Genomic DNA, 24,283 nt, shown 5'->3' on the forward strand with positions numbered 1-24,283 from the left:
CCTCACAGTGAAGAACTTCTTCCTTGTATCTAATCTAAACCTACACTCTTTCAGTTCAAAGCCATTCCCCCTTGTCCTATCACTACATGCCCTTGTAATATCCCTCTCCAGATTTCATGTAGGCCCCCTTTAGGCACTGGAAGCTGCTCTGAGGCCTCCCCAGAGCCTTTTCCAGGCTGAACAAGCCCAACTCTCTCAGCCTGCCTTCACAGAAGAGGTGCTCCAGCCCTCCGATCATCAGCATTTTAAGTTTAAAAACCAGCATTACCTGGATAACAAAACATTCAAGATTGATACACGACAAATTTGAAACCAGTGCTTTTATTTTTTATTTTCAGGTCCGAAGTAGAGAGAACAAGCTTGTGTATGCTTTCTTATCAGTACTACATGGCTGAAAGCTGCCAGCTGTTCACATGCCATATTAATAAATATGCCCAAATCATAAAGCTTTAACTGTATTTGCACATTGCTTTTATTAGTAGACTGTTTTATGCATGTTGGCACAGGTAATCCATGCAAGGTAGTTACTCACACCTCATAAACCACACTACATTCTGTTTCTGAAATAACTAAGAACTTAGGAAAAATAAATGCATCTAAGAGCAAGGGCACTTGTGGCATCAAGTCAACATGTCAATATATTATAAAACCTAGACTTCTAATATGATCACTGCAGGCAAGAAACCACTCATTTTCAAATTCTGATGTTTATAAATACGAAAGAAATGAAGATCTGCTACCAGGAGACAAGTACTACAAATAAACGTTAGGGTGCCCAGCAGTAGAAACTAATGAGTGTATTCAGTGCGGTGGACATTCACATTATTAAACATAAACACAAATAGTCTTTAACAAAACATTTCACCAAAAGTACTGACCACTGAAGGACCAAAAGAAAATGTTTTTTCCTTGTTTTTAATTGATTTTAGAAATGTGTAATGTGTAAACCCAATGTAGTAAAAACTAACTTCTAAAAACAAACAAACAAAAAAAGAAGAAATAATAAGAGTGGGGGTTTTTCCTTCAGGTAATAAAAGCAGTCTTCTTTGGAAACATTTCGTTTACCCTGTTCCTCAAAAAGAACAGAAGAAAAAGCATTAAGACCATTTTTGCAGCATTTGACTGAAAAGTTATTGAACATTTTTTTAATTAGATAAAAGACTGGTCTTTTTATTTGGTCATTCAGGGGTACAGTATCTTTATTATGTAAAACCTGACCTTAATTTGAATGAAAAGAAATATTTAGAGGAACTTAGAACTTGTCCCTGGCATCTATTACAAGACCTAAAACATAAACAAGTATACACAATTCATCTTGCATATTTTTGTACAGAGTGTACATTCAGTGATAGTTGAAAGGCCCTATTCTGAATTACATATATCTATGCATCTTTCCCCCTCCATATCACAAAGGTGACATGTGGCAAAAGAGTGTCAGCAGTTATGTGTATTCTACCCCTGTGAAATTCAAAATACTACATTATTCTTCACAAATTTCTGGTTCAGATATGTGCAAAAATTATATCTTAATATAGATATCAAGGGCAGGTAAGTGGATTCCCTATTTTTGGACCATATTATGAAGCAGCACAAGTCAAAACAGGAAATTTATTACATGATAATCCTCAGGGTATCTCTGTTCTTCATTCAGAGATACCAGTGTACCTCATATAGTGATATGTAAACTAGCTTTAATCTCACTTGCTCAGACACCAGCTGGAGTCAGGGCATGTATTACAATGCAAGTTATCTGCCCAAGGAAATTTTCAGGACTCTCTCAAGCTAGTACGGCTCCCGTTGAAGTCAGTGCTGCTGCATTTTCACTGTTGCCACTCTGCAAGCTAGCTCAGCTATGCTTACAGACATTGCATTCACCTTTCTGCCGTACTGACTTCAAATTTACTAGATTGGATCCTGTATCTCCCTTGCTCACCTCTTCTATAAGAATTCATATTATCTCTGTGGCTGTAAGCTTGTAAGTTTACTTCACTTACAAGCTTACAAGTAGCTTGCAAGCTACTTGTGCCCTAATTTCTTGCTTCAAGCCCTTTCCCTGACTGCAGTCAGTCACCCTGGCTATGACCTTCTAAACCCCTCTGCCCCACCCCAGCTATCTAACATGTCAGCTTAGTGAAACTGGCCTTACCTAGCTATTCCCCCTTCTCTGACATCAGCTTCACTAAGGGCTTCCAGTCTCCTCAGTGTGTCATCTTTTCACACTCAACCAGGTGCCCCCAGAGTCCCTACATTCTGGCTGCCACAGGTGCTCTCCCTTCTCTGATCTAAGCCCCCCTTCCCTTACCCACACTAAGATTGTTGCCTCCCGCACCCCTGTCCACTGCAGCAGCTCACAGGCTGACCTGGACCACTTCAGCTGGCAATCTGGGCTCGAAGAAGAGACAGTCCCAGGTGTGCCACCGTCTCCTCACAGACTGTACCCCCTGCCTAAGATGCAGACCTCCATCTCTGGTCATCTCCTAAAACGCTTCCTTTACACCACCAGTGAAGAGAGCGCTTTTAGGACTTCGAGGGGGAAGGTGGAGAGAGACACACATATACACACATGCAGATTAAAATTAATGAAATTTCACACATGACATTCTGAGGCATCACAAGTCTTAGCATTCTGTGTCCTCCCAAGGAGCCTCACTCCCTGTTTGATGCTGATAGTCAGAGACTAGTCCTAGTCAGTGGGTAACACAGAAATCTTCAATGCAGTCTTAATATATAAAATACTGATGTGAATTTTCTTACATAACAGAGAATAATAAACAGCATTTTCTTGAATTACAGCCAAAAAATTAAAAGGAAATCTGGAATTGTCTCACTGTTACGAAAAGCTATTAAATAAAGTCAAATATGAGTGAAAAAAATACTTCCATGATACCAATTTATTCCTCTAGAGAATATTACGAGCTAGATCTTTGGATTTTGTAATCAATGGAACCATATTCACACCAGCCCAGCACCAACTGAAAACAGAAAACTTGCTTGCTATATTAAAAAAAGGGCTTTGCATATAATGTACTAGTGGTTTAGAATAATTCATGCACACAAAAATCTAACCCTGTAGCACTCAGATCAGATCACTGCTAAGATCGGTGAGAACTAAGATACCAAGATACCCACTGAATAAATACAGGTCATACATATCAAAACTGCCACAGGCAGTTCAGGTTGTTGTTTTTGTCCAAGATGCAGACTGCTTGCAACTAACATAACTCTCGTATTAGAGCTCCAAATTTCTTTTATTCAGCCCCCCAGCTTTGGATAGTTCTTCTTCCCTGAAAAGACTCAACCATTTCCTTAAAATGCGCATTACCCATAAGAGGGAAAAGGCAGACAATGCTCTGCAATTTTTTGTTACTCAACAAAAGTAAAATAGGGTGTAGATGGCACCAGAATGTGGCCCATAGAATGCATCCTCAGCCTCAGAAACACTAATTCAAAATTAGTGAATTCAAAATGCTGCAAGCTGTCAATACACGCATCATAATTCTCACTTAAAGAAATAAATAAAACTTGAGTAGTGATCAGCCTTAACTTAGACTGCTATCTCCAATACAAAAATCATTGATATTTAGAATTCAAAATTCAAAAGTATTATCAGTAGTACAAGTATTGCTCTTTAGCCAAAAAAAATTAAAAAAAATATAAATAACTGTTCAGACAACTTGAAAGTTGTTCTTAAAGTATTAGAAAAGATGACTTTATGGTTATCTTCATTGTCAGATCCTATCTACTGTTTTACAGTGGCAAATAACTACTACAATTCAGTATGTGTCACGTTTAAACCAGTAAAAGTGATGAAGAGTGTGTGCCCATCATGCTCCCTTAGGAATTTTTAATCAACATTAATTTACTATAGGGGAAAAAAAGAAAAGATGCCATTTTCCTAACTATATGGGACACAGAAGGGAACTTTTGCAAGCTATCTCCCACTTCCTAGCTGTGCTAGATGGATGTGTGTCTTCTGTGTTCATCAACGTGAAGGTCCATACATAGATTCCTACTTCCCACTGATATCAATGGGAATTAGAAACCAAAGCAACAGGAAAGGAAAACTGGTTTTGAATTAAAAGCTGGCCTTTCCAGCCAGCTCTATTCCATTCAATGTAGGAGTAATTTGGAGAAAGTCAGTTGTCCTTTTCCATGAGGATTTGAAAATGAACTAATTTATTGTGCATGTATAAGCCAAGTGCTAGTAAGATGGACCCAACGTGCTTTTCTCAGTCTTACTGGGCTATGGAAGACATTATTCTGTTTCCACTTAATTTTCAAACTAAGTTATGGTGTATTTCCTAGGCTTCTCAACTACATATGGATTTCAAGGCCGAATTCATATTTATAAAGAATCTAAAATGTTTGATGCTATGAGGTGGCACCACAACATAATGGAATAGCACTCACTTTTCATAGAGGAAACCCTAATCTATTTATTTCCATTGGAAACCTATGCCCTTTGCTTCTACAGGCTATCGTACATGTGGAAATTACTCATTCTTGTTATGAAAGAAAATGACTTATTGTAAAAGGTCTTTTCCAGTTGTTCTAAAACAGTAGTGTGTGGTCTAAGGAGTAAAACTGCTGTGGGTAATTAATTTGAAATTGTATTTGCATATTACTTTTTATATTCCAGTTTTTAGTTAATTTCATTATTTTTCCCCAACTGTTGCTCTAGTTCATATGTTTTTGATTGTTCATTCAGCAGGTTTCTGTAGGAACCTTCCAAAAGCATGTCCTGCTTTTACAAAAAAGGTTAAACTTCAGAAGCATCAACCTCCTAGATTTTACCAAAAGAAATGCTAGCCATGGTTATCAACTTTATAACTGCCCAGTTAGCCATCTGGGTTTTTTCAGCATTACTGACTACCAGCTCCTCTTCATTTAAACATTGATGGCATGGGCATGCTTCTTGCACAGTGGCTTATCCTTCTTGGAGTAGAATGGCTGACCTTCCAAATTCACATGGCATACCTAGAATTAATAATAAATACAATCAGGAATTATTAAAAAAAAAAAAAAAAAAGAAGAGAGAGAGAGGGAGAAAGACACAATTATTACAACTATATTCCTCTTCTGCCTACACATGTCTTTGGCAGAAGTGCATCTGATTTCCAGGATCAAAGTGCATGCCTTGGTAGTTTTCCTACTCCATTGCATCTGCTCTCCTTCTGCTCTCTCTCTACTTTGTTGCCATCACTAACCACTAAATTCACTAGTTTCTATTAAAAAGGGCACACAATCCCCTCGGCAGCTCCAGCGTGTCCCAGCAGTGTTTGTGCAGACTGCCAAAGGAGAGTGGAACACTCAAGCACATGCAGCTAGCTCATCTAAGACCTAGCTTCTTACCTTTTCATGTATGATTTTTCAAGAGCTCTGGTTAGGTGCCATGGTCCCAGAGGTACCATCCTGCCATGGTACCATTAGATACTCATTCCTCTTATTACTTTGTCTTGGTATGGGTGCTTATGTGATCAAGGAGCAAGTCGTGTGGACATCCGGTATCACTGAAAACTAATTACTTATTCTTACCAGGTTATTCTTGAACCAGTAGAGTTCTCTGCCTGGCTGCTGAAGTGCTGGTGTTGACATAGCAAAGCACTTGAGAATGCATGGCCCAGGCAGGGCAGCCCAAGTTTAGATAAGCTTAAACAGCCTTAGAATTGTATAGATATCTACACAGGGTAGTGCAACACCGCTTGCAAGGTCAGAGTTGACTAGATCCACTTAAGAAAGTCCATACATCAGAAACTAGGAATAAAAATAAATGTTGTGCATAATGCTTATGGCAGGCTTAAGACCAGTGAGTGACAACATCAGTGATGTGCTTCTGCAAGTGGAAGAAAAATCGTGTGAAAAGATATGGGGATAGCATGCTAGAAATTAAGGAGTTAAGTGTTTATTTGCATTTGACTTAACACTGAAAGGAATTAAGTTAGTGCCTAACAAAAAAATGCTGTGAGAACTGCATTAACAAAACTATCGCCTCCACAGAAAATTGGGTTGCCAATTTAAATAAATACATAAGAATACAGTTAAATGAACTTAGAAAAAAGAACACGAAATACCCAGAGAAAGCATCTAAGTGACTAATAGCTGTTAATTTGGGAAGGAAACTCACTGTCTTAGTATTCCTTTCTACGCTAGAGTTTCAAAAAGACTTCAGTTTTCACAGGAATTTTTTCTGTCACTCACTTCCATGTACCTTAAGAGACCAGTAGCTAGTTTAGCTTTAGATATTTATAAACATTTTTATATTTTCTACTCTTGAACCTAAATTTTAAAGTCAAGCAACATAACAAATTGTCACTGTGATTTTTGGTGTGGCCAGCATACTATTTTTAGTTAATTAGAGGCTCTAGATATTATTACCTTAGGAATGATACCTTGCAGAGTAGCACAGCTGTGTTAGAACCATATGAAGAGTACTGTTTATCATAAGGATTTTACTATTTTGTGTGCAGAGTGTGGGAATTTGGCCACACTACATAGCTGTACATACACCACAGATTGATGAGTTTGACCAACTTCTATGCTAATTACTATCCATTCTCACTAAGCAGACTTCTTTTTACAAGTTTCAACAAGCATTTTGCATGGAAATACGAACTGCACTGCTTTGTAAGTAAGTTTGTGGTTATACTGTTGGGTATGGTGTTATTTTAAAATCCTGCTTTATCTTTATTTGGTAAACATTGGAAAGAGTAACAGCAATACTGGTATGTATTACTGTATGTACTCTCTAAAACTGGATGATTTATTAGAAAGCACTCAGTTGTAATGGTCAAATATAATAATTCTAGTAAAAGTTTATGGAGGACAAAATGATTCCCATCCTCCATCTGCGAGTAAAAAATGAAATTCAATCCCTCTGCATTCTTAGTCATATGTTAGTCATTCTTGCTTTCAGGTCTTCTGATGTTACTTCACAATTTATGAGTATAAAGAAATGAGATAGGATTTGGTATAGAACCTACAGCACAAATGAAGCAGGTATCATGCCAAGTGTGTCCAAGTGCTTCGATGAATTTATCTCCAGCTTCAACAGGAAAATCACAGCCATGGCATTTTGTGCTGAACAAAGCAATATAATCTAAAATAAAACAAAAAGCAAACTTAGAGCAAGCTCTTAACATAATTGTATTAAATCCAAGAGAAATAGAAAGTTTCCAGAGGATTAATTTTTTCTTGGTTTTGCTCAGTTTCTTCCTACATTCACTGAAACACACTGAAATCTGTTTCTTCTCTTTCATTACTTAAATACTAACTCAGTGCAAAACCCCACATCAGCATGACAGCTGTCATCACAAGCACTGGAAACAAAAAATCATGAAATATAAAGTTATGTTTCTCCCAGTTTTAAATTAATGTATGTGGAAGCTATTAATAAGGGCAAATACGGTCATATAAAACACAATTTAACGGCCAGTGAGTGTTACCTTAAGGGTGGTATAGAAGCATAATTTAAGTTTCTATGACTGGATTTATGTTCTCTTTGCAATGAGAGAGAATAGTATGGAAACCCCATACTGGCTAGTTAATACATCTTTACTTTGAACATCAAGTGCAGTCTGAAAGATTTGGCATTAAAAAAGATAAGCAGAAATTCAAAAGGTATATGGAATTCATGAGTCACTAGAGGTTATGGCAAACCCTCTGATTCTAATGGGTAGGTGCCAAGTCAGTCATGCTGTATGGTTTTCATTCTTCACTAAGAGTTACTCTGTTTTGTAAAATTGGATTTGCACAACCATAAGGAAGGAATCTCCAGAGAGGAAGAGGCCAGAAGCTCATTAGATAGACAACACAGGGCTAACAGTGGGAATATCACTTAAACCTTAACCTGCTTCCTGACCATGTCACGCAACTCATTTGCATGGCAAGTGCCATTTATTAAACTATATTACCCTTTCCATAGTTTGGAAGGCTCTTCCCTTCTTAGTTGGCAAGAAGCAGTTCATTTGTTGCAACACTCAGAAAACTAAATCTGCACTACCACGTGTTGCACATCTAACAGAGCTATCTTTTCATATATGCTGGTTGATCAGTTTTAGGGTGAGGTAGCAGTACCAGAAGTCATAATTCAAGCAACTTTAGTAGAGAGAATGTGGGGAGCAACCAGAATCCTAAAAGAAGAATTTTTCACCCAATCACATGTAGATTTCTGGTGAGCAGAATCTACCAGGAAAGGAAGGGTGAGCAGAATCTACCAGGAAAGGAAGGGGGAGAGGGGGGAAAAGTGCAGGGAGAGAAGTGGAAGGTAAGTATCATAATATGTGAGGGGGAGAAATGAGGTAAGCATTCTGGGACACAGAGACAAAAGACCAGTGGCTCTGCCAGTCTATCATGTAAAGTGGAGAACACAAGGGAAACACTTGTATATGCGGAGAGTGGAAACAAAGTCCATGCTGGATGGGTGACTGCTTTTATTTTTTCTTATGTTGATTCCATAAAACATGAAGCACATAATTACTGAGCAGAACTGTCCAGTTTGCCATACCTTTCTCACAGTAAGGTTCCCCATCCTCCATGTGAAAGAGGCTATTCCCAAATGGCATCTTACAAGCCGCACAGACAAAGCAACTTGTGTGCCAAGTCTGTCTTAGGGCATGCATCACTTCCTGTAAAGCAAACAAACAAACAGAAATCTCCAGTGGAATAGCATGTCCTATAACTACCTACTGGAGAACAAACAAAGGGCAGAGATGCTCTAAATATTTCCCAATTCCCCCCCTCAAAAGAAAGAAGTATGACAGAAATTGGGCTCCTTTGGAGAGAAAGAGGAAACAGGACTACAAACTTTCTGGAACAACAGATTTGCCAAAATGAAACAACATAGTTCAGCCAGCTGTTTGTATCAGCATGCCCAGTCATTGTTGCAGGAGAGATTCTGCACAAAGATTCTGATTATTTTCTCCTTTGTTTTGACATGACTAGTATGAACTCTTCAATGCAAGAGTATGATCTGTTAAATAAACTTTAAAGCGTTATTTTATTTCTGAGACCAAGAAATGTATGGAGGTGATAATATTTTAATTCTGCTGTTTCAAAGTAAGTTATATTATGCACTAATTTCTTTAAGCTGCTCAGAAGAATGCTTCACAAACTAATGTGAAAATCTAAAAAAAAATCTGAAAAATAGGTTCTTAGATTTTAATGTATGTGATCAGTGGAAACGAGTCTGTGTTGTCTGTTCCTAGGCCATATGCTCAGCACAGGAAAACAAATTCTGTGCAACTAATGTTCTCTTCAACTGACTATCCAGATTTTTTATCAGCTTCTTTCTTTTATCCAGTATAGATCAATGTCAATTACTGATTGCTTCATTACTATCTTGTCACACAAAAGCCCTCCAAGTCCAAAACCTCCTATACTGAGCTCTGCTAACTTCTCAATCTTACTTATACCCAAGATGTTGTTCGACAATGTATCTCTGCCAAACAGTCCAGTTTTCAGAGGGCTGCATAACAGGTGCAAATTAATTTAACTTCATTAACTTTAGTGAAACAACATAGATTTACACCAGCTAAGAATCTAGAACCTATTTTAGATTGCTTCCAGCTATATACCTAGACTTTCATTCTCTTCTAAAGATTATTTTTAATCTCCATTGGCTTTGAGAAAAGGGATTGAAGTCCTCTTCCATCGAGTGAATAAACAAAATAGTCTTATTTATGTTGGCCATATATCTCATTAGAGAACCACCATTTGAGATTCATTAACTTCTGTTGCTGTTTGCAAACAACTATCCCTGATAAATAGGTTTGGATCCATTTATGAACCTCACTGAGCTAAGAAGCAAAAAACAGATTAAGAAATCTTATTACTATAAATAGAGGCAGCTGGCATCTTTGCTATTTTCCTGATGAAAATCCATAACGGGGAACTGATTTGTGCCAACATTAATTAGGTAAGTTAAGTCAGTACTCTGCTGTAATATTACTGCTGCAGCAGCAAACAGGAGTTGGTTGGAGCCAGAGCTTCACCATAGATGTCTGATGCTGCCATGCCTAATTGGCAATTGCAGAGAAAAGCATCTAGTCTGTCAATGCTAACATTTAGACAGATGTCAAAAGGTGACAGCTAAATGGTGAAAAACCACTGTGGTACTACTTGCTTCCTTGTTTAAGAGAAGCATTCCATATATTCTCTATAACTGCAGGCATAACTACCCTCCTAAAATTATTTTATGGTATTCCAACCTCATCACCATCTAAGGTATATGTATAGTAAATTTACTTGTACCTAAGCATGAGTACATTAAGACAAAACTGGCACCTAGTTTAGCCTTTCTGGAATTCAGATTTTTTTATTTATTATGTATTTTCTTAACTATAAGAAGTCAGCAGAATTTCTCTCAGCAGCTGTGTTGCTAGCTGCCAGTGAGGTGCAGCAAGAGCAATGGGCCTCCTCCTAAGATCACTGACTTTTCCATTGAAATTTAGACTAAGTCCTGTGTAAGAAAAAAAAACCCACAAACCCAGTTCAAGTCTCTTACTACAAATATAAGGAAAAGATAATAAAGTAACAGTACGTATCAGATAGCAAAGAACTATCCAGGAAGTGTTACTTATTTCACACTCAGTGAGATGGTAGCTGAATTACATATTCTGTCAAAGAGTTGAATATGGTACCGAAATATCCAAGATTTTGGATAGATAAAAATTACTATAAAATAATGGTTTTCATTCTGAAATAATCAAAAGGTTAGGAAATTATTATTAAATGGGGGAATAATTAAATATCTACATTCACTGCTTACAGTCTAAACTACTTCATTATTACAATGAATGATGCAGTTGGAGAAAAGGTTAAGCTTGTTCTCTTACCCCCATGATCTTGGTGTGGCATCTGGCACAGGTTGGTGCAAAGAACTGTTCATAACAGCGCTCACAGTACACACTATTCTGCTCTTCCACAAAGCACATATCAGCCAAGGATGTCTTGCAGTAAGCACAATTGAATTCTTCTGGGTGCCAAGAACGACCCATGGCTACCAGGAAAGGACCCCTGTAAACAATTGTAATTATCTTAATAGATAAAAAAGCACTGAATGACCCTGATTACAAACCACTTTGTTAAGCATCACATACCTGTGTAACAAGCATCCTACTTAAACCATGAAGGTGCATATTAAAATAAGATCGAGAAGCCTGAACAGAAATGGTCTTTTTCAAGATCATTACTCACGCACTTTGCCAATTGGTTAAAATCTTTCATTATTGTTTAGTCATATCTATTGGATTTAACAGACAACGATGGGAAAAATCATCATTTTCCTATCTGCATAGCTGTAAGTGGCCTTTGTAAAGAACTGCAAAGACAACAGGAAAAGGCCAAGGGCTGTAACACAGAAGATAATGCTACTATTTGAAAGCATGAAAAAGCAGGCAAGTTTCCAAACAAAAACACCCACATCTCACAATAGTTCCTCAAGTCTCCTGCCTTTTCATCTGAGAGAGCACTGCATGTGGCATATTCAAGAAATGTCAGACTATCAGATGACAGCTTGCCGTGTGAAGACACATTAAATTCAGTTTGGTGATTTACTCTTGATTGTATTTAGATACAGTGATTATTCCTGGAATCTTTCAATTTCAGAATATATAAAGCGCAATAATCCAGCAGTTCCACACCACCAAACTAGCTTGTTTTAGTGGGGGGAGACTGTCATTAAACATGGATTACTTAAAGTTGGTTAGCAGTCCACAGGGTAACAATGGGCACTGGTCCAGCAGAATGAACTGGGAAAGGAGAAGGGAGAGGCATTCTATGAATCACTGGTAATAGAGTGTAGGCATTATCTTTCTCCAGACACAAAAGCAACAATTACATTTGGCTGCTGTTCCAAAATGATGTCTTCTTCCGTTTCTCTCCATTGTCTTCCCCTCAGCCCCCAAACTCTCCCAATAAAGCTATATGTACTTCCTTCAAGGGGTACCTTAGGACCAGAAACTTGTTTAAAAAACAAACAGCAATCTGCCACAGCATTCAAGAAACAAGCAATTAGCATGTATAACTTTGCAATGATAGAAAGTGAACCACAGAATAGCAAAAGGAGCTCTGGAAATCTTAAATTAATGAAGCAGAAAACAGACATCCCTGCTGGGCAATTTAACTGAGTCTTAGGCTCTGGTACTGTATATTAATATACAATAACCAGTGTCTCTGATTTTTTTTCCTGCTTCATCCCTTTTCAAAACCTCATGACCTTACCGAATTATGCTGTTACAGTGCCCACAGAGAGGAGTTCGGCTGCTGGCTGGAAAACGCTCAGCCCTCTGAACGGTTCCTCGGGCAGGAGCCTGGGAAGAAGTTGAAACTGGAGATGGGTAAGCCGAAGTTGAGGCAGGAGATGGTACTGGAGCACCCCTTGGTAGGATGTGCTTTGTGACAGTGGTGGTGGTTTTTCCAGGTGCAAATTTCTGGGAAAAGGAGTCATCTGTTACCCACGGAGGGCGACTTGCAGGCTCAGCGTTGGCAGGGGTGTAGGAATGAACTGGTGCCGGTGCTGTTTTAAGTATCCCAAAAGAAAGCAAGAAGTATTTTAAAGCCTTTTCTTTTGATAGCAAAACAGCAACACTTACCAGATGTACTCATAAAAAAGTAACACATAAAAAAAAAATGAAAGCTTCAGGTGACATTTAATTATGATCTCTTCCATATTGCTCATTAATTCTGGACTGAGGCCAAGGACACCGGCACAGTCACTGACTTCTAATCCACATGCATTACAGAAGTCATCGTCTGCTGGCTTTTACAGATTTTATGGAGATCATTTTTAAGGACATATCTTCATTTTCTAGTAGGAATGGATATGACAATTCTGTGATAATTTCAAAGACTGCCATATAATCTATTTAAGACAAGTTAAAAATATAAAGGCCAGATCATATAATAAAATTTCAGATGGAATTCCCCACAACTTTCAATAAGAAGTTACGCTTGAAGTTTGATCTCGTTCTATTCATTAAAATGCAGCATTGCCACAGATGTCAGCAAACACAGGCTCACCAAGGAACACAGAGATGAAGAGCACTAGAAGCAATATTGAGACAGCTAATTCAGCTCACATGACCAGCAAGACAAAGCCAAGAGCACTTAGAGGAAGGCCTGATTTGTGGTTATGACTGATCTCTGTTCAGTTCTCCACTTTCCCACAGACTTCCTGTGTAACTTCAAGCTAAGCGTAGTATCTCTGTGCCTCAGTTCCTATGTACAAAATGGAAATATTACACTTCCTTTCTTCCACCCTTTGACTATCACATGAAATCTCAGTGCAGACCGCCTCTGTGTTTGTATGCACCAGGCTCTAATCTTGGGTGAAGCTTTATCACATAAAAATAAGCAGAAGCTAGAGCCTGCACATACCAAAAAGCTTTCCCATTGCCCATCTCTTGTCAAAATGTCAGATCTTGTATTGACTGAAGTCACTGCCCAAGAAACTGCCTCACTTTGCCAAGTACTGCCAAGTACAGGAGCACTAAATGCAGTTTGCCCTTTGCAAGGAAAACAAAGTGAATGATAGTTGGTTTGTGTGAGAAGGAACAGAAGCTTGGAGAGCTGAAATGTTTTGACCAAATAAGAGAACGCAGATTTGGGAACAGAAGTCAGTTCTCCTGCAGTCTAGTCAAACACCCTGTGCCTTGTAGATCACAATGCCAATAAAATGATGATCAAATACAATATTTACAGTTTTAAGGAGCTTGCAGGTATAAAGGTATTTCAACCAAGAAGGTTCCAAGTGTAACATGGATCTTTCTGCATAATTAAATGGCAAGAAGATTGTTCTACTTAACACTCCTCCCTTAGCCCACGCCCATCCACACAGAATACTGATTATTGGCAATTCAAGGTACTTAAATTGAATATATATCAATCCCCTGTGATCACCCCAGTGATCTCTGATTTTCTTCCTTCTACTGAGTTCAGAGTTGAAGCTAATGAATCTTCTTGATAAAATTTTCATATGCTACACTATCAACAAAATTTCTGCTTCATAAAACTGTATCCCACCTTAGCTTCAGGCTTCTTTTTTAACTTGGGTATGGTAAACAGTGTTTAAAGATTTCAGAACTGAGTTTATATGCAATCTCTTTAAATCCTGAGGCTGTTGCTATTTATGTATTAAGGTATTAAGCTAGGCAAAATTAGAAGGCAATATTTCATCTCTAATTGGCGAGTTCAAAAGGCTCCCACCTATGAGGCTCTCTAATTAAATAAGGTGACTTCTAGCTCACTCAAGTTTTGTGAAAGGATTCTCCCTCTCCCAAGAGCCAATTCTTGTTCACACAAAGAACAGCAGTGTATCCCACAGGGGGCCTAACAAAATGGCAAGATGTTTGAACCCAGAGTTCCAGAAGTAAAGAACAAATGCAGTCCAGGTACTATTTTTAGGATACCTTTTTCTATGACTGTCTTTCGTAAATGCTTACAACCTCTTAGCTTTTCACTTTTTCTCCCTTAATCTCACAATGACAGTGTTTTATTTTTCCAGTTTGTTTATTCCAACCAGTGTAGACAGCATATAACTTATCTGGGTTTGGATTAATCTAGACTCCTTTGAAGGATAAACACTGGGGAAGTGGTTATTCTCTCTACCTCCTATTTCTTTTTACTCTATCTTTTCAACTTGCTGCAGTAAAATAAAGCAGATTTTTTATTTCCAGTTGCTGAAAGAAGATACATGGGGAATTATTGTAAATTACAGATATTGGGTGTTTGCAACTGCTCTGAGTTCTCTTTTCAGCCATTCCGTTTTCACAGTCTGGATTTATTACAACATATTTCCTCCCCATGAACAGGCAGGAATTACTGTTATTTAAAATAGTGTTATTGCAATGCATTAGAAGGGTTTCAGTAACTTGGAGATTTTAGCTATTGTTGTTAAGAAGGAGTTGTTATTATAGAATCATAGAATCATAGAACAGTTAGGGTTGGAAAGGACCTTAAGATCATCAAGTTCCAACCCCCTGCCATGGGCAGGGACACCTCACACCAAACCATGTCACCCAAGGCTCTGTCCAGCCTGGCCTTGAACACCACCAGGGATGGAGCATTCACTTCCCTGGGAAGTTCTATTATCTTAGAGCTATAACCTAAGCTTATACGAACAATTCTCATCTTAGTAGCTTCTCCCATACAAATTCACCTTGTATGTTTGTGTATTTCAAAGTCTTCCAACATACATGCAGCGGATAAAAAGGTGCTGTTTGCTGTTAAAATGTACTAAGATGCAGTACATAAGCGAACAGAGCCTCAAAATATCAGTACTGTGCGAGCTGACCCTTGACTGTTCAAAAATGAATACTTAAATAATTCTGTAACCCAGCCTCTATCACCTTGTTTCACTCGGTCCTCAGACTCTCTTAGAGTGAGAGAGAAAGAATGGGACTATTGTTATCTTGAGAGAGTGGCAGAAGAGGTTTCTCTTAACAGCAGTAGGAGCAAGCCACTATTCCTTGCTTCTGGGGAATTTGGAATTCTCCCCATCAGCTCTTCATTTGTGGTCAATGGATATCTTCCCTCCAGAAAAGGAGGTGTGTTACCAAAGATGCATTTGATAAAGAGTCATATAATCAAATACTTTAGTCTTACATAATAGCTCACACTGTGAAAACAATTTCCCTTTTCTGTTTTCCTCCTTTAGTAAAACACATAATGGTTATTCTTCATTTTCCAGTAACAAATGTAATTCATAATCACAACCGATTTGGCTTGTTCTACACTTACTGGCCACATCCTTGAAGCCCCAGATTTTCCTATATACTGTTCCAGTAAATAGTGGATGACAGATAAAGTGGATAACACAACATGGAAGTTGAGATTAGATATAAGGAGGAAGTTCTTTCCTGTGAGGGTAGTCAGGCACTGGAACAGGTTGCCCAAAGATGTGGCAAATGCTTCATCCCTGGTAGCATTCAAGGCCAGGTTGGAAAGAGCCTTGGGAGACATGGTCTACTGTGAGGCATCCATGCCCATGACAGGGGGATTGGAACTGGATGATCTTAAGGTCCTTTACAACTCTAACCATTCTATGATTCTATGTCCTCTATGTTCTTATTTAGAAGAATTTAAAATGGAAGACAGTATGTAACTTGCTGTTTTAGTTTTAAAGGTGCTCAGGATTGAGTGAAAAATTCATTTGAGATCTGTGGGAATTTTTCTACCAATTTCTGAGAGAGAAGATTAGGCCTTTACACTTGGGCACTTCTACATACATGAGTATTAGGGCCTGGGATTTAAAAGGAAAGGTTTGCTTTCTTACTTTTAGGTATCATATTACTTTGTAGTATGATTCTGGCGTTTGAGTTGCTGGACTGTATGAAAGCACTATTCTAGGCTTGGAAAGCTTACAAGAAAGGAAACACAAGTATTTTTCTGCCATCTAGTGGACCTTGTTCAGAAAAGAAGTATGCTCCTTTTAAAAACGAGAAGGGAAAAGAATCTGGAGTTCAGATTTTTCCCTGTAGGAAGAAAACAAAGATTTTTAGCAGCAGCCAATTCCTACTGCATTAAGTTAGTCAAAGTAGCACTCTTTCTTTGCTTTAAAGTGTAGATTACTCAGATCTAGGCGAGATACTCACCAATGCAATTTTGAGATTGTTTTCGGTATAAACAAAATTTAGCCTCATTCATTTATTTATTTTCAAACTGACACAATTAAAATAGTCCTGTAAATTCTCTCAGTGACAGATTCAAGTTTCTGGATATTGCATGCATGAGACTGCTGCTGCATGCTTTAATCTGGAAGTTGCTGGTCCACTTTAAGGGAAACCAGACATTTCATTCCCATTAACACTGATAGCTAAGGATAAAGACATTCCTCTTCTAAATTCTGTGTTGCAAATCCTTAGAGTAATCTCCACTATTTCGGCCATTTCACACAGTAGATTTAGAAAAATAGAAGTCTAAGAAACTATTAGATAAGTGAGAGTATAGTTATTGCAAAAGCCTGACGCTGTATTCAGATTGGAAGAAAAATAGGTATTTTGTGATCTCATTTATCAATTTGAGAACAGCTGGTCTCTCAGATTGAGGCTGAATTTTATGCTGCTGGACAGAATTTATGTGCATTGACAAAGCTGAGTGAGGAAGTTTTATAACTGTCTTGATGGCTTGTTTCAAAGTACTATTGAACTTTCCCATCTGTGACAGGAAATGTTGTTTCCTCCATTTCTTCCCAAGTGACAATTTCCTGTTTCCTCAGGACTGCAACTGCAACTGTTTCCAGGGCCAGCTCATGTTCCAAAACAATGAAGTGGTGCTCCATCAGATATATAAAACTTTCAAAAGGTACCAAAAGAAATCCCAAACATCTTCAATAAAATCCTTGTCTCTAATCTCTTTTATACCTGAATAATTTGGGGGTTCAATTACAAAGGTATTTTAGAATTCTTTATTGGATATTTCAAAGTCTTGAACAATATAGGGAGACTTACTGGTTTTGCCAATCTTAATGCTATTTGAATTTTGTCTTTGTAATATATCACATTAGGTATTGTTCTGAAATTTCTCATGTTCTCTAAAGTACACTATATCCTTGCAGTGCCTGCAAAATAAGAATTTTCCACACACAGTCAGACAATATGTGCAGCTGAATTAAATTTGCTGTATAAATAGTGCCACAGAACAGAGTTTCCATACTGTGTATTTTAAGCCTTTATTGGCAGTGGGGCTCAAAACCAGCAATATAAGGAATTGCAAAGAAGATGCCCCTCACAGGAGAGAAAAAAAACATTGCCTCTTATTCCAAGTCTAATTCAACAGCCAGCTTTTTCTTTAGCAGATACAGCTACTAATTTGATACAGCTACAGATTCATTTCTGTGGCAGGTTTGCATATTGAGAACTGGAGTTTATAATTCCCCCAAAATGAGCATCGGGCTTAGTATCAATCAGTGTATTTTGGAGACCGTTTGACTTGCCACAGTTTGCTCTGTTCTGCATTACAGAAATAAACCCTGTCTTCATCTTTCCTTCTTTTGCAAGACAAAAATAATAATATTTGCCTTCAGTGAGAACATGGTACATGCTGACACACTTAACCAAAAGGAAATGAGAAGCTGAAATTTGTATTTACTTTGAGACCCTTAAACAGCTCATGATAACTCTGAACTGGCTTTTCTACCTTTATATCTCAAATACAAAAATCAAGCAATTAATCTTTCTGTCTGCTTTATGTCTGAGTAAAATTTCTGCATTGGTTTCATTTTAGTAGATCCAGGGATAGAACATTACAGAAGACAGAGTTTAAGCTTGTTAGAATTCTTGGCCTTTTCATATTTACTTGACTGTCAAGATATAAATCAACATTTTAATTCTTCTGCTAAGATCAGGAGAAGCTTAATTTGAAACAGAACTGCATTTAGACTTATATTGCTGCCTCATTAAATTGGTTCATTTTGAGGGTTCACATTTTGGTCATCAATGGTTTTAGTTCACTCTATTGGTAACACATTAATACAAGGGGAATTTAAATAACATCAAGGAGTATATTTTCCACATGAATTAATAATCAAATATATTCCTTCAGAAACCAGGTATGTGGGAAATAGAAGCACAGCATATGAAATACCTTAATAAGTCTATCTTTATTTCAACTATAAGCCCGAGTTCAAGAAGTTCAGTATGTGGCCCTGTCTATTTTGTGAACACATCCCACTCAAGCTACCTTTACTTATTTCCTTCCCGAGTTGCGCATTCTTAAGCTGTTTTAACAACTTTGAAGCGTAACTGGGCTCCCAACTGGGCACACTAGGTTATTTTACAAATTCATTTCTTTTGAAAAACCAGGCTACATATTTTTTATTACAGACTTCCCCCTTGCTTTTCTTCTTTTTCTATTTGTTCCACATTTTCACTCCAAAGCAGAAAACAAATACAACATAATCCTGAAGCAAAACTACCAACTAGCAGCATTTGGTTCCATGTGTGTAAATCTTTCCTAATGTGTGTCCTATTGCAAGATGTGCACTCTTTGCATTTTCTTTTTCTAGAAGAAGCTTGTGTATTTCTTTTTTGAATCCTCTCAGTACTTTGAAGCCACCTTACCTGGCTGGTAGACAGAAGGCTTTATGCTGGCAGTAGTAACAACTCTCATTTTGGAAGTAGCAGAAGCAGTAGGACTTTCGCCATAGCTTCCAGAAACTGGCATTGGAGTATATGACTGGCTTGTGTTTCTAAAAGCAAAATGAAGGTATGAGCAACTTCACAAACAGCAAAAGTTACTGATACTGAAATAACGGATTTGGCAGCTTCCAAAGCACTGGCAGAGGAACTGTCCTTGAGAACTATGGAGAGAACATAGTGAGATTCATTAGTTGTCATTGCTAAGAAAGGCTGAGACAATTCTTTGGAAAGAAAAAATAGCCAAATAAGGATTTTGAATAATGCCAAGTTACTCTTGTTGTCACAGAAAATAGCTTACTAAAGAAATATGAGAAATTTATTAAAGGAATTCCAAGTTTAACAAGGAATCAGACTTCAGGAACATGCATACAGAGTTTGGATCTTCTGTCCCTTTATAAACAAACAGGCCTGTTTTTTTGTAAGATAAATCAATGAGGGATATCTCCTTCACAAATATAACCCCCATTTTCAAGAAGGGGAAAATGGAAGACCCAGGGAATTACAGACCAGACAGTCTCACCTCTGTGCCTGGTAAAATCTTGGAGCAGATTCTCCTGGACGGCATGCTAAGGCACATGGAAAACAACAAGGTGCTTGGTGACAGCCAGCATGGCTTCACTAAGGGGAAGTCCTGCCTGACCAATTTGGTGGCCTTCTATGATGGGGCTACAGAATTGATGGATAAGAGTAAAGCAGTTGATGTCATCTACCTGGACTTGTGCAAAGCATTCAACACTGTCCCTCATAACATCCTTGTCTCTAAACTGGAGAGACACCAATTTGATGGATGGACCACTCAGTGGACAAAGAACTGGCTGGATGGCTGCACACAAAGAGTTGTGGTCAATGGCTCAATGTCCGGCTGGAGACCGGTAACGAGTGGTGTCCCTCAGGGATCGGTGCTGGGACCGGTCTGGTTCAACATCTTTGTCGGTGACATGGACAGTGGGATTGAGTGTGCCCTCAGCAAGTTTGCCGATGACACCAAGCTGTGTGGTTCCGTTGATACGCTGGAGGGAAGGGATGCCATCCAGAGGGACCCTGACAAGCTTATGAGGTGGGCTGATGCCAACCTCATGAAGTTTAACCATGACAAGTGCAAGGCCCTACACCTGGGTTGGAGCAATCCCAGGCACAGCTACAGGTTGGGCAGAGAAGAGATTCAGAGCAGCCCTGCAGAGAAGGACTCTGGGATGCTGGTCAATGAGAAACTTAACATGAGCTGGCTTCAGTGTGCGCTTGCAGCCCAGAAAGCCAACCGTATCCTGGGCTGCATCAAAAGGAGCGTGACCAGCAGGTCAAAGGAGGTGATCCTGCCCCTCTACTCTGCTCTCGTGAGACCTCACCTGGAGTATTGTGTGCAGTTCTGGTGTCCTCAACATAAAAAGGACATGGAACTGCTGGAACAAGTCCAGAGGAGGGCCACGAGGATGATCAGGGGACTGGAGCACCTCCCATATGAAGATAGGCTGAGAAAGTTGGGGCTGTTCAGCCTGGAGAGGAGAAGGCTGCGTGGGGACCTCATAGCAGCCTTCCAGTACCTGAAGAGGGCCTATAGGGATGCTGGGGAGGGACTCTCCATTAGGGACTGTAGTGGCAGGACAAGGGGTAACTGGCTAAAACTGCAACAGGAGAGGTTTAGATTGGATATAAGGAAGAAATTCTTTCCTGTTAGGGTGGTGAGACACTGGAATGGGTTGCCCAGGGAGGCTGTGAATGCTCCATCCCTGGCAGTGCTCAAGGCCAGGCTGGACGAAGCCTTGTGTGGGATGGTTTAGTGTGAGGTGTCCCTGCCCATGGCAGGGGGGTTGGAACTAGATGATCTTGACGTCCTTTCCAACCCTAACTTTTCTATAATTCTATGATTCTATGACTTAACAAGATCAATTTTAAGAACAATTACTGCTCCTACAAATACTACCTACTGTTTATAAGCACTGTACTCTTTTTCAGAAAGATTACAGTGACCTTTAAAAGAATATTTCTGAAACTCTTTTCTCTATTTAAACTGAAAACAGAATTTACAATAATTTTTCTAATGTTCAGATTCAGCTAATCCCAAAGCACATGATATACAGTATTATGATGCACTTGCTGCATTCCTAGATTAGAAACTTTTGCTCAGGATTCAAAACATCAATGAGAAATAGCTTTTCTCTATCGTATGGCTCGGATAGTGATTCTCCATTTGACTAAAGTAACACATTGAAATACACGCCTCTTCTATTTGCCTGTTACTTAGGATGATTTTATTTGTAGTGACTTTGCTTCATAGACCACTAAAAGAGCATTATAAACAAAGCAAGCAAGAAAGAATAAAGTACAAGGGAGGGAAGCAACAGATACTGAGATGTGTGCAATAAAAAACAAATATTCATTGTTGAACATCATTCTTACTCACCAGGAAAACATACTTCTACTTTGTTTTCCCCCTCAGTTTCACTCTCTGTATGAACCAAATCCCTATCCGTTTGTGCTGACAGCACAGGAGTTATTTCCATATTGGCTTTGTCTATAGGAAAACAGTTGTCAGCACAAGAACAATCCAGCTTTGCAAGACCACTGGTCCATCTTGAGGTGTACATTCTTTAGCATTAGAAATAGATGACATATGGAGAACTTTGACATATGGCAAACCTGGCAAATTCCTTCGAGTCCTGGTAATAAACCCCATTCCGACACATGTAAATATTTGATTTTTAATTTTGAGCAAATCAAACCTATCCTCACAACATAGCATTTTGCTACTCTGACAGTGCTTATACTATAGGTCTAATTTGCATAGCATTACTGCCTCAGGCTAATTTATTTTGTCTGTTTAGTTAGACCTAGAAACATAGCTATTGCTACAATGACTACAACTGATTACTTCTGTACTTAGTCTAGGGCTTAGGGCTATATGAGTGAACTGTACCGTGAGTGAACAGGACTCTCCCAAGATTAACTGTTTTAGTGGGTCTGTATTCACTGTAAATTCTGTTGTGAACCATGCTGTGATTTTGTAACCACTAAAGCTATTCTAAGCACAGTAAGACTTTTTATTTTCATTCGTATCATCTATTTCCTGTTGATGCCTCCTCACCTGTAGTACTTAAGACTGCACTGTACTTGGGGTCACTGGACAGAGGATCATTGCTCCTACCATAGCACAGTCAGGAAGTTGTACACTTCAGGTACACTGGCTTTACATACAGCTTTCAAAATGCCTTTAGCTAAACACATACTTTTAAGGACTTTTCCTTGGTTTAAAATCTATTATTCAAGGTAAACAAGACAGAAAACCAGTAAAACATACTTACCTTTACAGGATCAGTGATCAATATTTACAATGTGGGTTAAAAGATTTTACATCATGTGTCATACAGCCTTAATCTGAAAATGGCATACACTCAGGAAAGTCTACTCCCAGATGTGCAGGTCCACTGGTAGAAAGACTCATTTGAAGCTCTCTTAATGTACAAAATACATAAAGAAGTTCTGAGCCAGACGACTGATACTTAGACTGTCATGAAGAAAAATGGTTATTCAAAATCCAAGTGCTTCCCAAAGTTAACAGCATGGTAAAATGACACCACTTGTATATTCAGGGAAATTAAGTTGAAAAAAACCCAAAGAACACAATACATAACCCCCCCCCCCCACATATTCATAGTACCAAAATCATGGCAAATTAAAAGAAGTCAATTGCTGAACTATTTTACAAGTGTATGATGCGTATTAATTACAGTGAGGAAGATCAGAGGGCTTGTCAAAGAGAAATAAAATTATATGCTACATTATTAAGTGTTTTAGTGAAGTTAAAAGATTTATCAGAATTTCTGCTGAAAAGATGCATGTGATGAAAAGAAAGAAGGAAGGGAAAGAAGGGGAAGAGAAAAAAAGAAAAAAATACAAAAAGTTAAAAAAGAAAGAAGGAAAAGAATAAAAGGACATCCTAAGGATCGAAGATGCTTTAATGAGACAGGAAGCAATGGAGCAATGGCAGCTTGAGAAGCAGTGAAAGCACCCTTACTGAATGTGACAGGCAGCAAATTAAATACCGGCTCTGGAAACTATTAGTTGTCAGAAAGAGTAAATATTTCTAAGCAGATCATTTTTATGTTAACACTTTACTAGATGACTACTAGCAGCAGTAAACTGTTTTGTTAAGTGCTTTTAAGGTAGTGTAGCTGCAGGAAACATATTTATACCTCTTCTTTGACTGGTAGTTGATGGAGGTGGAAGAATGCCGGTTGAAACTAAAATGAGACAAAAGTTGTATTTGAAAAAAATATACCAAGAAAATTGGGATATCTTGTCCTACAGTGAATTTCCTTATGATCAAGAGGTGCTCTTAAGTGCTAAAGTAAACAACACGCACATATTTATAATCATATAAGATCAGTATTACTTTACAAATTACATTTTGCTTGCTTATCTTATTTAAGCTAGGAATGATAGCGAAACCTGAATAACGGTAACATAAATAAACGAGCTGGGTGTACTGCTCCCTAAGTCATTTGCATTCAGTTTTTCTCTTTCTTTAGTTGTTGAATTTTAACTCAACCACTGGATTGTTTGCTTTCACATTCACCATTTGTTTGTATTAGCACAGAAAAAATATGAGTTTGTTTTTGTCAGTCTCATAAGCTAAAGTTGCATCAAATCTTAAAAGAAAACTTTCAATGAACTGAAGTCCAAAGATCGCCTAAGTTTCCTAGCTTACAAAGCAACTAGGACAACTCCACAGACAGGACAGGCTGAAGATAGTTGCAGCATTAACATCAAGCCATCACATTAAACTTTTCCTTTGCTGTACCATTCTCTTCATTTACTACAGAGAGTCTTAGGGACACAGGGAGATTTTTTTTTTCTTGGGGAAACAGCATCATTTCAGAACATGAATGATTTTTTCTATAAATACAGAAAGTACTTAAAAGCCTGCATAATGTATGATACGAGAAACGAGAGGATTCAAAATGAACACTGCTCTGGTCTAAACACAGAGCAGAGCAGGGCTGTGTGGCATCAATCATATCCCACAGCAGCACAGCCCACATTTGCCAGAATTACCAGAAGCCTATCATATGTATCAGTCATTTCCATAGCTTCTGAAGAAAAGATTTTCTTCCCTTTACCATAGGCAAAGTGCTTGGGTTAAAATCCTAGGA

At 38.4% G+C, this 24,283-nt stretch overlaps 1 protein-coding gene across 7 annotated transcripts in view; it reads right to left on the reverse strand.

Annotated features, from left to right (window-relative positions):
- Window positions 1-305: 305 nt before the first annotated feature.
- Window positions 306-24,283, reverse strand: part of LDB3 (LIM domain binding 3) — a 131,787-nt gene continuing 107,809 nt past the window's right edge. For 5 of the 7 annotated variants that reach the window (XM_065670819.1, XM_065670822.1, XM_065670826.1 and 2 more), the window contains 7 exons: window positions 23,324-23,371; window positions 19,056-19,183; window positions 12,220-12,514; window positions 10,833-11,013; window positions 8,504-8,624; window positions 6,981-7,096; window positions 306-4,977 (listed from right to left, as the gene is read on the reverse strand). In XM_065670819.1, the coding sequence (XP_065526891.1) occupies window positions 4,888-4,977; window positions 6,981-7,096; window positions 8,504-8,624; window positions 10,833-11,013; window positions 12,220-12,514; window positions 19,056-19,183; window positions 23,324-23,371 (979 nt within the window). In that variant the 3' untranslated portion in view covers window positions 306-4,887. Of the gene's footprint in view, window positions 4,978-6,147; window positions 6,209-6,980; window positions 7,097-8,503; window positions 8,625-10,832; window positions 11,014-12,219; window positions 12,515-19,055; window positions 19,184-23,323; window positions 23,372-24,283 lie in introns of those variants that run through there. The other 2 variants (XM_065670823.1, XM_065670824.1) reach the window with 2 other exon arrangements.

This window comes from Lathamus discolor, chromosome 3, assembly GCF_037157495.1.
Source record: "Lathamus discolor isolate bLatDis1 chromosome 3, bLatDis1.hap1, whole genome shotgun sequence".
Classification (NCBI taxonomy): domain Eukaryota; kingdom Metazoa; phylum Chordata; class Aves; order Psittaciformes; family Psittacidae; genus Lathamus; species Lathamus discolor.